Consider the following 14024-nt stretch of genomic DNA (forward strand, 5'->3'; position numbering starts at 1 on the left):
GTTTTCCCAACTGAAGTTAACATAGATCATTCCAATGACGTCAGTAGGAATGTAGCGATTAAAAGCAATGTTACCATATAAAATACTTTATCAAATGAAAAGCCGCACATTTTCTCACTTTTAACTAACAGTACTACGCTGTCAATCTAATAGTCAAAAGTTCCAGTGCTGGAACGACCAGGCCGCAGACAGCTGCGAACACTCCTCTGCCATTATTCTGTTAAATGTGCACACTGCTCATTCTAATCAGTGCCTCAAAGTAGGGATTGAATAGCTGGAATGCTATAATGAACCAGTGTGTTCCATACCAGTACTATAAGAAAATTTATGAACCAGAGGAAAGGAATGGTGTGCTAAAGAAGATAGAGATCTAACTCCCCAGCTACTTTCCACCAATATTCAGGCAGGCTGTTATACTCGGTACATAGCAGTAATCCCATGTATCGGAGATGAGTAGCAACAGAAGTGAGAAAGACATCACAACAAACAATGGTCAATGTAATGTTATTTTTGGTCAGTTTTATGAGCTTTCTATATTGTAGGCCATCACATTTAGTTTTCCTGTGACTCTGTGAAATTAGGGCATCTTATAAAATTATGTACAGTACAGACAGTAGTTCCTTATTCCCAGACTTTACATACCGATTTTCATTAAAATCTATTTACCCATTTTCTTGCGACTCGGCGCTGATATGGACTTGGCAACAAAAATCCAAATTCATGAAATCTCTTATCACAGCCAGTACAGTAAAAATGTATAAACATAAGTTAAACGATAGGAAATTTAATTATATATAACTTTAGTTATCTAGTATTTATCGATAGGACCACTAATAATAAATATTTGAGTAAATTTTAGGCCTTCCCCTAAACTACCATTTTGCTCCGCATGAATAAAATTATTTATGGCCTAGATTGTAGTGACTTATTCCCCAACTATACATACCGATTTTCATTAAATTCTCTTCAGTCGTTTTCTCGTGATGCACGTATGTACATGCGTACATACATACATACATACATACATACAACATACAGACACATAGAGACAGAAATTACGGACAATTAGAAAGTGCATTTCCTTGTTACTATGGACACGACCAATACAGAAATATAATGCTTTTTAATTTTGAGCAATGTACAGACAAAACTCTTATTTTATATATATTTTTATCAGCCCTGTATTATAAATACTTCAATTTTTCTTTAATACTGTAACTGTGCCAGCTCTTAAATGTACTGCCCCAATACGAGTATTAGCTCATGGGATCTTTGAAATAAGAAAATAAATAAAGATGGGAGAAAACTACACTATAATTTAGAAGAATAGCTAGAGGCATGTTACTGTCATTCTTCTCAACAGTAGTGGCTGGCGTACAACAGCAAAAGTGCAAGTGCACACCCAGAATCTGGAACTGGAACCTATGTTACCCTTTAATTACTTGGTATCTAACTTATTAATTAGAAAGCTGATCAGCTGCATTTTAAATTTGCCCGGTTCTATGCTCAAACTTCCAACACTCTTCATGTGCACATTGGTCTTGTGCTCTCGATGTGGCAGGTTTTGTGCATGCGTGAGTGAAGTTTACGTCATACATTAATGAAGCTGTTACCGTATGGGAAGTGCAAACTTCCAATGTGCTCTTTCTTCAGAACTAAGTAACTGGACAATGCTGCCATCTCAATGAATTTTGTACCAACTCGTACTTCTTCCAAAAACCGATACTCTTTGTTTCCTGCGGTCTTTAAGCTGGTGACTATTATTTTGAGTAACTGTTATTGTGTAGTGTGTCATTGTGTATGTCCTGGCTTTGAAAAAGTACACAGTAATTGGATCTGTCAATTGAGTTTTCAAATAGATTTATACGTTTATTAGCAGTTACCCGCGGCTTCGCTCGCATGGATTTCGTAAAATGATCAAAGTAATCGTTCCTCGGAACTGTACTAAGACATTATGGTATCTGAAAATCCCTAAAGTATAAACACTCGCCAACAAATTGAGTTCCATTTATCCCCGAAACTCTTTGTAAACCATGTTTGTGTTATTGCCTTTTGAGGCTAAGATGACCATGCAACATAGAACTGTATATGTGAGAAACAGTCTTCTCTCAAATTGAAAAAAAAAAAAAAGTTTATTTTTAAAGGAGATTCCAAATATCTATTTCCATGCCGTAACATCTTCAGTTTTAGAGATAGGCTATAAGAATCCCCATAAAAGTAATTCAACCCCTTTATCAGTCCTTCGCAATTTCTGAAAGAAAAAAAAAAAAACACAAACTCCTTTACTTTTAAAGGAGATTTCCTACCGGGCGAGTTGGCCGTGCGGTTAGGGCCGCGCAGCTGTGAGCTCGCATCCGGGCGATAGTGGGTTCGAACCCCACTGTCGGCAGTCCTGAAGATGGTTTTCCGTGGTTTCCCATTTTCACACCAGGCAAATACTGGGACTGTATCTTAATTAAGGCCATAGCCACTTCCTTCCCACTCCCAGGCCTTTCCTATCCCATCATCACCATAAGACCTATCTGTGTCGGTGCGACCTAAAGCAAATAGGATTCCAAAAACCAATTTTTGCGTCTAACATCTTCAGTTTTTGAGATATAAGCATCCTCATTAAAAATTATTAACTTCCTTTTTCACTATTTTTCAGCCCCCGTTAAGTGCCTTTTCCGCAAAACAAAAGAATACATGTTTCTTTATTTTTAAAGGACTTTCCACGTTTCATGTCTGTAGCATGTTAAGTTTATGACATATACACTGTAGATATACTGGTACTCATTTTCAAAATTCACCCACGTTTTCAATTCTTTACAGCCCCTTAAGTGGATTTTCCAAAAACAAAAAATACATGTTTCTTTATTTTTAAAGGAGATTCCAATCACCAATTTTCACATCTGTAACATCTTCAGTTTTTGAGATATCAGTATCCTAATAAAAATAATTCAACCTTCTTTCAGTCCTTTCTACCCCACCCCCACCCCCGTGTTTTTTTCCGGAAACAAAGTTGTGTGTTTCTTATTTTTTGAAATAAATTTAAAATACCAATTTTCACTTCTGTAAAATATAATGTTTATTAGATATACTGTAGATACGCTCATTCTAAAATTTCACTCCCTCTTTTAGTTTCCCTTAAGTGGATTTTCCAAACAAATTATCTATGTCTCTCTACTTTTACAGGAGATTACAAATACCAGTTTTTACATCTGTAATGTGTTATGTTTCTGAGATATACTGTAGATATAGTCCTTCTAAAAATTCACCCCCTTTGTTACTCCTGTTCACCCCCCCCCCCCCCATTAATTGGATTTCCCAAACAACAACAAAATATGTGTTTCTTTATTTTTAAAGGAGATTCCAAGTACCAATTTTCATGTCTGTAACATCTTCAGTTTTTGAGATATAAGTATCCGCATAAAAGGTATTGAAACCCATTTTCACCTTTTTTCACCCCATTAATTGGATTTTCCAAAAAAAAAAAAAATTACATTTTTCTTTATTTTTAAAGAGATTGCAAATACCAATTTTAAAGTCTGTAAACATTTAAGTTTTGAGATTTAATTTTAAAAATTCACCTCCCCCCCTCTTTACCCTCTTAGAAACGGAATATCCAAAAACCCTCCCTTAGTGAGCACCTACACTCTAATATAAATGTATCCCCAAAATTTCCTTACATTATGCCCAGTAGTTTTGGCTCGGCGATGATGAATCAATACCAATATAATGGTCCGTTATTGGGAATCAACATCTACATCAGATGATGAATCATTCAGTCAGTCAGTACAAGTTACTTTATATACATAGATTTATTTTGATCAGGCAAGGCAACCATGAACTCGATAGATATAATATTAATAAGTGATACCTTTACTGGTAAATGAGAAGGGGCAAGAAGAAACAATGGGGAAAGAAGAACAAGAAAAGGAGATATCAATGTTAGAAATAGAGGAAGCCATAAATAGATGAAGAGCAGTAAAGCAGCAGGAGTGGAGGAGGTAACTATGGAAATGATAAAAGCAGCAGGACCAATAGGACTACAGTGGCTGTATAGATTATTTAGAATAATCTGGAGGAAGAAAGAGATCCCAGAAGAGTGGGGAAAGGGTTTAATTATTGTGATATTTAAAAAAGGTGATAAAAAGGAATGTAATAACTACAGAGGGATCACCCTTATTGCCCATGTAGCTAAGATATTTGAGAGAGTATTGGAAGGAAGACTGAGAAAGAAGCTAGAAGGAGAAATGGAAGAAGAACAGTATGGTTTTAGGAAAGACAGATCAACGTTTGACCTGATCTTTACATTAAGACAAATGATGGAGAAAAGATGGGAGTTTGGGAAAGACATAGTGATGACTAGAGACGAGAATTATAGGCACTAAAAACAGTTAAAATAGGCAGGCATATAGGCTCTTAAATTAGCCAAAATAAGCATTTCAATAGGCACGAATGTGTAAAATAGGCACGAAAAAATTTCTTATAATTTAATAACACACTCAGTTACTATAAAAGGAATTTACAAGCAAAGTTTCAATGTTTTTGGGTAACAATCTTGTTCTCCTCTCATGCATAATGTTTTTGTACTGAGAGAAATATATCTCAACATCCCATGAAGTGATTGGACAAAAATTCAATGAAGTCACTTCATCTGGTTTTATTTCGCTGACAGCAGCTGCCTTCCCAGAGGTTCAGTCAAAACTTCCCCTGACTTCTTCCAAAATCCTAAATGACTCCACCAGGGGCATGCCACTCTTCTCCAACTTGGTGATTGCCCCTGGCAGCTTGTTGAAATTTGAAGATACTCCGGTTTATGCAGGGGCATATTAGCTCCCAACATTGCAGTGCATAGGTCTGAAGAAAATGGTTGTTGGTCGCTGCCCAAAGTGGACTGGTAGAAAGGCTGCGTTGATAAAGGTCTCTGTACTCGTATCAGATACTCGTATCATATGCATCGCAGTATTTCTAAGTTGATCTATGTGGTATTTTTCTCACCTTTGATCTGAAAAATAATAAAATTGACATACATTACATTGTCCCTATATCTTAAATTTCTACAGCTGGGCTAATTGGCAATAATGCTTAATATATATCATTTATTTGTTTCATAAAAAAAGACTATTAGAAATGATGTTTCTGGAAGTATTTAAAGTAGAAACAAGGGAATTAGTAATTTATATGGAAATATATCCTCAAGGATTTTCAGTTATAATTTGGCAGTATCGTGTCGAGTTCACCGGGTGAAAAATATAATAAATATGTGAAGCGAGAGATCCGTTCTTTATGCTTTCCAAGCACCCACCAAGCTGGCCCTAGCAGTATTCTTACTTATAGAGAAGAATGGAAAAGGAGGCACCATAAATCTCAAGTCATCTCCGTACAGGCCATGAAGGCCCTTGGAGGGGTGGAAGGTAAAGGCCTCCAATATCTGTGACCTCGGCACTTGATAGAGTAGAGTGGTTGGCTCTATGCCCGGCCGCCTTTGCCCCCACGAATGATCCTGGTAACTCATTTTTGGTGTAGGCTGAGTGAACCTCAGGGCCATGTGCACCTCCAGAAGTGGAAATATAATTTCTTAAATTTTATGACTTCCTTACGGGGATTCGAACCCAAGTCCTTACGGGCAAACCGAGAACACCATTACTGACTCGCCCAGGCAGCCCCCACCATAAATCTCACATTTGTAAATATTTTATTTGTTTCTATTCGCCGGCTTTGGTCAGCCGGGTCAGCTGTCATGAAGACTATTTTCTGTTGCCTACAATAGAGCCATGGGGTTTGGATTTTTTGCAATAGATCCTGTATCTTGTATGCTCACAAGGCTGCCACCCTCGAAAATTAAACACCGCGTAATTTGAAATTATCATGACATGCGCCCATAACCTTATTTTTGTGCAATTTAGCAAGACTCTAAAGGGGATGCTAGAGGCTTGTTAACCAGGGCGCTTACGCTCCTCAGACTCTCTTTGCTTCCCCCCCCAAAGCACAACGGTTACTAACCGGACCTCACCAATCCAGACCAATGCTCTTCTTGCTGGCATGGTCTTGTAAAGATAGTCTTGGCAACCTTGTAAAACACGCTGTGGCATCATCCTAGCCGGGCTACATTGGATCTGCAACCTGTGTTTCGCGAAGACTTAGCGGAAGTGTAATAGAATTCACGATTTTTAAACGGGAGTTTGAAAAATTACATTTCAGTTGTAAATCTCTATTTTCACAGAAAATTAATCACAGGTCAAAATACCAATTTAATTTTTATCCATTATGTGACAAGAGACCACCGGCGTTCTAACTCCTCGTTCAGTAATTTAATGATTATTTACAGTTTAGTATTATAATTTATTGAAAGTTCACGACTAATACAGCAACACAACAAAATAACTTGCCACAATACATACATTAATAGGCCTATATATGCTACAGTGAAATGCGATCACAGTTCTGTCACAAAAAAGATAAAAGGAACAAACGAACTTACCTCATTACAGCATGCTTGACAGACTACCCTCCATCCGTAGTGAAATTGGGATCCCCTGTGATCCACTGCTTCAGCCAGTGGACTTCAAAGATTTTTCTTTGGGCATTGCCGCAAACCCACTAAGTCTTCTTCTTCTTCTTCTTCACAATAAATCACAACACGTTCTGAACATAAAGCATACGCGTACAACAGTTCGCATTGAAACAGAGGTACAGGGCATATGGGTTGTTCAACATAGTTCGACGTTGACTAGTTCTCGCATATGTCTAGGTTGGAGGGGTTGAAGGCTTCGAGGTCAAATTGTTCCTTGTTTCTCCTGATGGAAATTTCCCTAGAACTATTTCTGGTGACTTCTGAGAATTCCCATTTTTATACAAGCACACTAGCTACACTGGAAGAAAATCGGCTTTGTAATAATACAGTCAAAAGGCATCAAATAGGCAATTATACTCCAAATAGGCACAAACCCCTGAAATAGGCATTTATAAGCACATTAAAACCAACGAAATATAGCTAAAAATACCCTAAAATGGATTTATATCTCAAAAGCCTTGGTACGAATCTTCACACTTACGGCTATATCCCTTTAGGAATCATCAATCAATACCAGTATATTCCCAAGTATTAGCAGGAACATCATTGCAAATATCAACAAGAGATCGATGCATAAGAAGTGAAACACTCCTGCGAATACGTTCTAGTGTGCAAAGCAAAGAACTCAGCAGAGCAGTGCGCAGGGAAAAGTGAGATATACGAATGTCATACTTCAAATGTTGACAATCATTCAAAACATTCAACAACATAGATCATGGGCCTTTTCCCAGGAGGAATTTCCATAGTAAGTACATGTTAAACCAAGGGAGAGGGAAAACAAAAAGAGAAACTCCCAAAACATAGGTTTTTAAAAAATTGAACAAATATATATTGAATCAGGTTCAATTAGATAACATGTTTTCACAAGAGAGGGTAAAAATGGACCCAACGGGAATTTTACAAATAGATTATTATTTGGCTTTGGCTCATATAGATAGTTACAATAGAGGGTCAATAACCCGTAAATCACACTTATCTTTGATATGCACAGGTACGAAGTGAGAAGTTAGACCAGAATAAACCAATATTCTCAACACATTCAAGTTCCAATATGACGGTATTCTCATAGACCGAAACAAAATTAAGCAAGAACAAGTAACAACTATTTTATGTTAAAGAGAACCTTTCAATACTAAAGGGGTTTACTTTGCGAAATGACACCACTATCCCCCAAAAACCTAACACAGCCTAGATAAAATAGGGAACACACAAACATCCAAAATATAAAGAATAGATACAGCGTAAAAGTTAGCAGACCACGATATTACAAATTTGCGTAGTAAACGTGAGAAAATAGGAACGGAAATGATGAAAAGGGGCGGAAAGACAGGAGCAGGACAAAATAACAAAAACAAAGAGGAGGGAAAAGGAGATAAAGTACTGATCAGGTTGCCAAGTCCGCTCTTTATATTAATGTAAGGCTAAAAGTTCACACATGACAGGTTAAGGTTAGAGCTGACCAAACATCGCTTGTCCTGATCACTTCCTCCATCACAATCGCACCACAAGTTCAAAGTTTCAGTTTAACACAGCGTTAATCTCGTTGTGTCCTGAAGGGACTAAAGTTCGAACTCCAAATAACACGTAAGCCCAAATGAAAAGAATGAGAGCAAAATTGAATGGATGTAAAATTGAAAATATATATATAAAGTCTGCTCACCCAGTACGTAGAGAAAAGAGAATTAAAACTGAAATGCACACGGTCCAGCCGTGTGTACACTGCCAGAGCTTCCACTGCCTATCACAACATTTCACTCACACCTGAACATCGAACAATCAAAAGCAGGCCGTATATATACAGAAGCGAGGCGAGCTGGAGAACATGCTAGAAGCAGGTGACGTCACAGAGCTCGCGTAGAGCAAAGAAACAGTCCAAGCAGTAAAGTGACAGGCTTGAAGGCAGACAGTTCGTATAACGACGGAGTGCACTGGGTCGAGCGTAGAAGAAAAATAAGGTAAGCAAAATTGCACTCGTTACAGCCCACATTTCTGAACGCAGGAATGAAATAGGCAATAGGCAAATTCCCGTCTCTAGTGATGACATTTATTAATAATACAGAAATGTTATTGGCTTTACGTCCCACTAACTACTTTTTCGGTTTTTGGAGACGCCGAGGTGCCGGAATTTTGTCCCGCAGAAGTTATTTTACGTACCAGTAAATCTACCGACACGAGGCTGTCGTGTTTGAGCACCTTCAAATACCACCGGATTGAGCCAGGATCGAACCTGCCAAGTTGCGGTCAGAAGGCCAGCACCTCAACCATCTTGAGCCACTCAGCCCAGCGATGACATTTACTGACATTGAGAAGGCTTATGACAGTGTGCCAGACAGCTGGTATGGGACACGTATGTATGTTCAGTCTTCAGCCCTAAGGCTGGTTGGATCCTCAACAGCTCTGCCATCAGCTGTCATAGATGGCCTAGGCATCACTGAAGAGGCGTACTAAGAAAATGAGCAGTCCATTAAGGAGAAAAAAGTTAACAGTGTGGAAGTGCAAATGATAAAAGCTATGCACAAAAATTGTGTTAGTAGTGTGAAGACTAGTATAGAAAAAACTTTTTTTTTTTTGCTAGTTGCTTTACGTCGCACCGACACAGATAGCTCTTATGGCGACGATGGGACAGGAAAGGGCTAGGAATGGGAAGGAAGCGGCCGTGGCCTTATGGTACAGCCCCAGCATTTTCACATACCACGGAAAACTATGTTCAGGATAGGAAAAACAAAATGGTTTATAGTTGAAACTGGTCTCTGACAGGGAAGTGTACTATCCCCCATACTCTTCATCATAGTCATGGATGAAATTCATAAGAACATTAAACAGAGATTGGGAAGACAAGCAACAAACGTCATGTTGTTTGCAGATGATATAGTTATATGCGGTGAGGATGAAACTAAAGTGCAAAAACAAGCAGATGTATGGAATCAAGAGATAGAATAATTTGGGATGAAAGTATGCACAGAGAAAAAAAAAAAAACAACAGTGATGACAAGGGAAAGAAAGAGAAAAGATAAAACCGAATGGTAAAATTCCGGAAGTGGTTAAAAGTTTCTTCTTTTTTTTTTTTCCAAGTACTTGGGAAGTGTGATCACAGAAGATGGAAAGATTACCAAGGAAATTGTAAAAAAGAATACAACAAGCAAACAGCTTCTACCAGAGTGTAAGGAGTATTTTGTGGAACCAAGATGTCCCGAAGAAATGTAAGAAAGTATTATATTCAACCTATTATGAACCCATACTAACCTATGCATCTGGATCGTGGACTACAACGAAACGAGAGAAGAGTAGAACACAGACAGCAGAGATGAAATTCCTAAGAGGTATCGAGGGCAAGACCAGAAAGGATAGAATTAGAAATGAAGAGATAAGGAAAAGGACAGGAATCTTGAAACTTCAAGACAGGATAGAAACAACAGAGCTAAAGTGGTATGGGCATATGATGAGAATGGGAGAAGAGTGTGCCAAAAAAAGCTTTTTCAGAGAAGTTACCAGGAAAGAAAACATGACAAGACCCGAAAGAGGTGGACAGATTCAGTTTGGGAGTGCACAGAGAAGAGGGGAGGAAAACCAGAAGATGTACCTAAAAAAGAAGAAGTGTGGTGGAGAGACAGACAGCGATGGAGGTCCTAGATTCACAATCCGACTCGGGAAGCTGGAAACTGGAAATGAAGATGATCTTTACATATAGTGCCCTTAGGCAGGTGACTAGCATTTTACTTAATACGTTATTTTAAATTTTGTGAATACCCAATTCTCTATTTGATGAGTCGTCACTGGTTCTCAACATCGTGTAGCACGTCTGAGGTCAGCCCACCACCATCAGCAGTGGTGCTACGAACCATTTTCTTTACAGGTGACCTACTAGAAGGGGGTAGGCTATAGACTTTCTGACATTCTCCTCAACGGACAATGTATTGAGAACTGGGATTGAATGTGGCCCAACACCATGACTGAACTTGTTTTCATCAAAAGTGACGGGCTCAGCAGTCAGATATCTTTACAAAATTCTTCAAGAGCAGATTGTATTTAACCTGTCCTCGGCACAGGCAAAGATTTCAAATATATGGAGGACAATGCTCGTCCTCTAATTGTGTGCAGAAGTATCTGCAAGAGTTAGGGATCCAAACGCTACTCTGGCCAGTTTGAGGCAGTGATTTCAACATTATTTATGGGATATCATCGGTAGAACTATTTTCCAACGTTGTCCTGAGATCCTTCAACAACTTTGTGAAGTGGTGTGCAGGGACTGGGGATTATATCTCACATGAAAGCATTGCAACAATCATCCTGGTAAAAGTTACCCTGTGCTCCACCATATACAGGACTTAACTGCAAGAAGTCTAATCCCTTACACCTGTAAATAAACCAATGGTGATAAATTAATACATATACCATAAAATAAAGAAGTTTCAACTGCAACCTCTGCACAAATTATTAGCCATCACTAACAACAACAAAAATGTTGTTACATTATTAAATTGGTGTGCATTGTCCCCCCACCCAAACCGGTGCTGGGGTGGCTCAGTTGGAAGGAAGTTAACAACCAAAGATAATCATAATGTGGCAAGCTGCAACACATTTCAGTGAAGCAGCTAATGAACTTGGCTGTGGAGCATATAAACAAGTTCTACTCTGTCAGTGTATATAACGTGATGTTACGCTGCGCCTGTAAATCAGTAGTAAAACGACATCCCACAGAAGACAAGATTACAGGTTCAAACCTGGCAGAAGAAGTCAGATATTTTAGGGGTTGGAAGAGTCCTTTCACTATTCCACGTTGTCAGATGTCAGCATATAAAAATACAGGTGAGGGACTATCCCGCTGAATTTTTGTGACATCACCCAACAACAGTTTGGCTTTGGGTGAAAAGAAAGACATGTTAAATAATTTCATTTACAAGTAGCCAATTATAACTACGGTAAGAGATGAATAGCACCACAGTGGGCAGTTGTAACAACAATAAATAGATAAATAACGTTAAAAAAAATGAAAACCTACAGCTTTTTAAGACTCTCACATTAGGCCCACTGATGTTATTTATTGTGAGCTTACGATAACTTTGACTAAGGCAAGTGCTCGCAAGCTTCAGCAAACACAACAAGCCATGGTGTGACAGATGCTAGAGATCAACTTTAGGGATAAGATCCGTTCAGAGGACATCAGGAGAAGAAAGATTGTAACAGACATCCTGGAGAGGGTAGTAAAACTAAATTGGCAATTGGTAGAACACATAGCTCGACAAGAGTACAACAGGTGGGCCTCTAGGATTCTTCACTGGAGACCATGGGAACACAAGAGAGGCATTGGAAGACCTCAGAAGAGATGGCTCGATGAAATAAAGCTGTTGGCTGGAACACGCTGGTTCCAAGTGGCTCAAGACAGAAGACGATGGAAGCAAACGGAAGAGGCCTACATCCAGCAGTGGACTGAAATAGGCTAGGAAAGGAGAAGAAGAGACTCATCAGGCTGGTTGCCTGGCAAAGCAGATGTCAAATTATTACTCGCGCAACTTTTAGTGATACCTGGGCTCCCTAGTGTTGAATCGGTAGACCTCGATTATCTTCGAGATTCGTATTGGCAACCTTTGAAATACAAACTTGTCCTTGTTGCTTTCTCTTAAAGACTTTTGCGGCTGATGATGTCTACAAGTTAGACGAAACATGTCCCGTCATATTTTTAAAAATGATATGTAAATAATTAGATAATAAAGAATCTTGGTATTGTAAAGGTGGAACATTTGACTCAACCTTCAAAGTATACAAACTATGAATCGCTTATGCATCACCGTGATACATCTGGCGTACACTTTACTTACTAGTACTGTTGTTGTGTACACAGCAAAGCCAAACTACAGAATTCATGCTAGGAACAAGATTCACATAAATGTTATATAATGTGTGTGTGACAGTTGTTGGCTTAAGATAATAAAGGTTTAGAAAATTCATATTGATCGATCATATTATCGATTCAATTCAGATTTCATTTCCATTCAGCTGGCAGTATTACCAGAACCAGGAGAGCTCCCTCCTTACCCCAGTAACACCAGGTATCACTAAAAGTTGCGCAAGTAATACATAGCCCAAGCAAACATTTCCATAGCCTAAATCTGGTAATCTTCAAAGTCTACCGTATGGTACCATTGGTCAGCTGTAAGATTCCGTATTCAATGATACACAGATAAGTCGGAATTTACAATCAGGCATAGATACTGAGCAAATAAAGAAATTCTCTCCCTTCCCACCCAGTATAACTGCTCCTGAGGCTTGAAGTGGAACCACATGGTACATTCATCTCGAGCTCACAGAGAGCTTTCTAACACCACCCCATATGAGGAGTCTGAATTAATATTTAGGTCAAATCGCAGACTTTTCGAAATTTCCTAACTTAAAAATTTGGACCCCCTCCCTTGACTCTAGGGATTCAGACCATTTTGTTATGCGAATGTAAGGCGTCAACTGTTCTTATTTTTAACCATCATAACCAACTTCGTTGGCTATGTGGTTTGGTTTTGGAGTTATTAACCGCAAACCAAAACAATCACTTATTTCAAAGCCTCCTACGCCCTGCTTATTTAATTGAGGACCATCGAGTGTCACACTTCCTGTCATGCCCCACATTTTCAATCAAACGGTATCACAACCCTTCCGGCAGGATATTTAGCTCCGGAGGAAATAAGGCAGAATAAAAACAAACGATTTTGTTACACTAACGTTCGAATATATGGTAGCCTGTTTTTAATAGCAGTCACGTCAAAAGATCTCTGGTGTCACATCTGTATACTGTATACTGTATGGTACCAACTTGTATTCCACAATGAATAACTTTTGACAGTTTCATCCATCTGTACTGTACGCAATATATATTTACCAACACCAACCTGTATAAGTAATCTTGTTTGAATTTTCAACAACACATGTTTCCTATGTGCTTCTTCACTAAATATCGGTATAACATCACATCTGCACTGCCCGCATAAACGACAGATGTTAATTCTACTTTGCTCGGATGTTGTACCGGTACGTAATTCCTCGACAAGGCCTTCTCGTTCTGCTGATATCATCTTGAAGTGTACAGAATCGTTCGAAATAACAAACTTATTGTGAACAGACAAATATTTAGTCCACACTGCCCATAATAGTAAATCTTCACTCACTCCGCTGATTCAAATATACTTCTCCATTACTTCGCGTTCGTGCCACGACCAGCAATGCCAACAAGCGATAACCGAAATCGGCTATCGTAATAAAATAAAACAGATAACGCTGCATTGGCCACGGCCAAAGTGGATTATGAGGCTACGAATAATAACGTGCAAACGCTACTGGACTACAGACAATTTTTAATCATCACATAGGGTCTTCACTCAAACAACCAATAACTCAAATCCCACAAACTAACTTACAAGTGCACGTACCGTAAACTGGGATGAATAGGGACGCAGGAGTGAATAAAGACAACAGTTCT

The 14024-nt window shown here is 38.7% G+C and overlaps 1 protein-coding gene across 1 annotated transcript in view; it reads right to left on the minus strand.

Annotated features, from left to right (window-relative positions):
• LOC136875452 (uncharacterized) overlaps positions 1-13747 on the minus strand; it is a 56165-nt gene extending 42418 nt beyond the window's left edge. Inside the window, exon 1 of the mRNA XM_067149002.2 lies at positions 13438-13747. Within this exon, the coding sequence (XP_067005103.2) occupies positions 13438-13620 (183 nt within the window). The 5' untranslated portion in view covers positions 13621-13747. The remainder of the gene's footprint in view (positions 1-13437) is intronic.
• Between the last annotated feature and the right edge of the window lie 277 nt (positions 13748-14024).

Source organism: Anabrus simplex, chromosome 6, assembly GCF_040414725.1.
Source record: "Anabrus simplex isolate iqAnaSimp1 chromosome 6, ASM4041472v1, whole genome shotgun sequence".
In the NCBI taxonomy this organism is placed as follows: domain Eukaryota; kingdom Metazoa; phylum Arthropoda; class Insecta; order Orthoptera; family Tettigoniidae; genus Anabrus; species Anabrus simplex.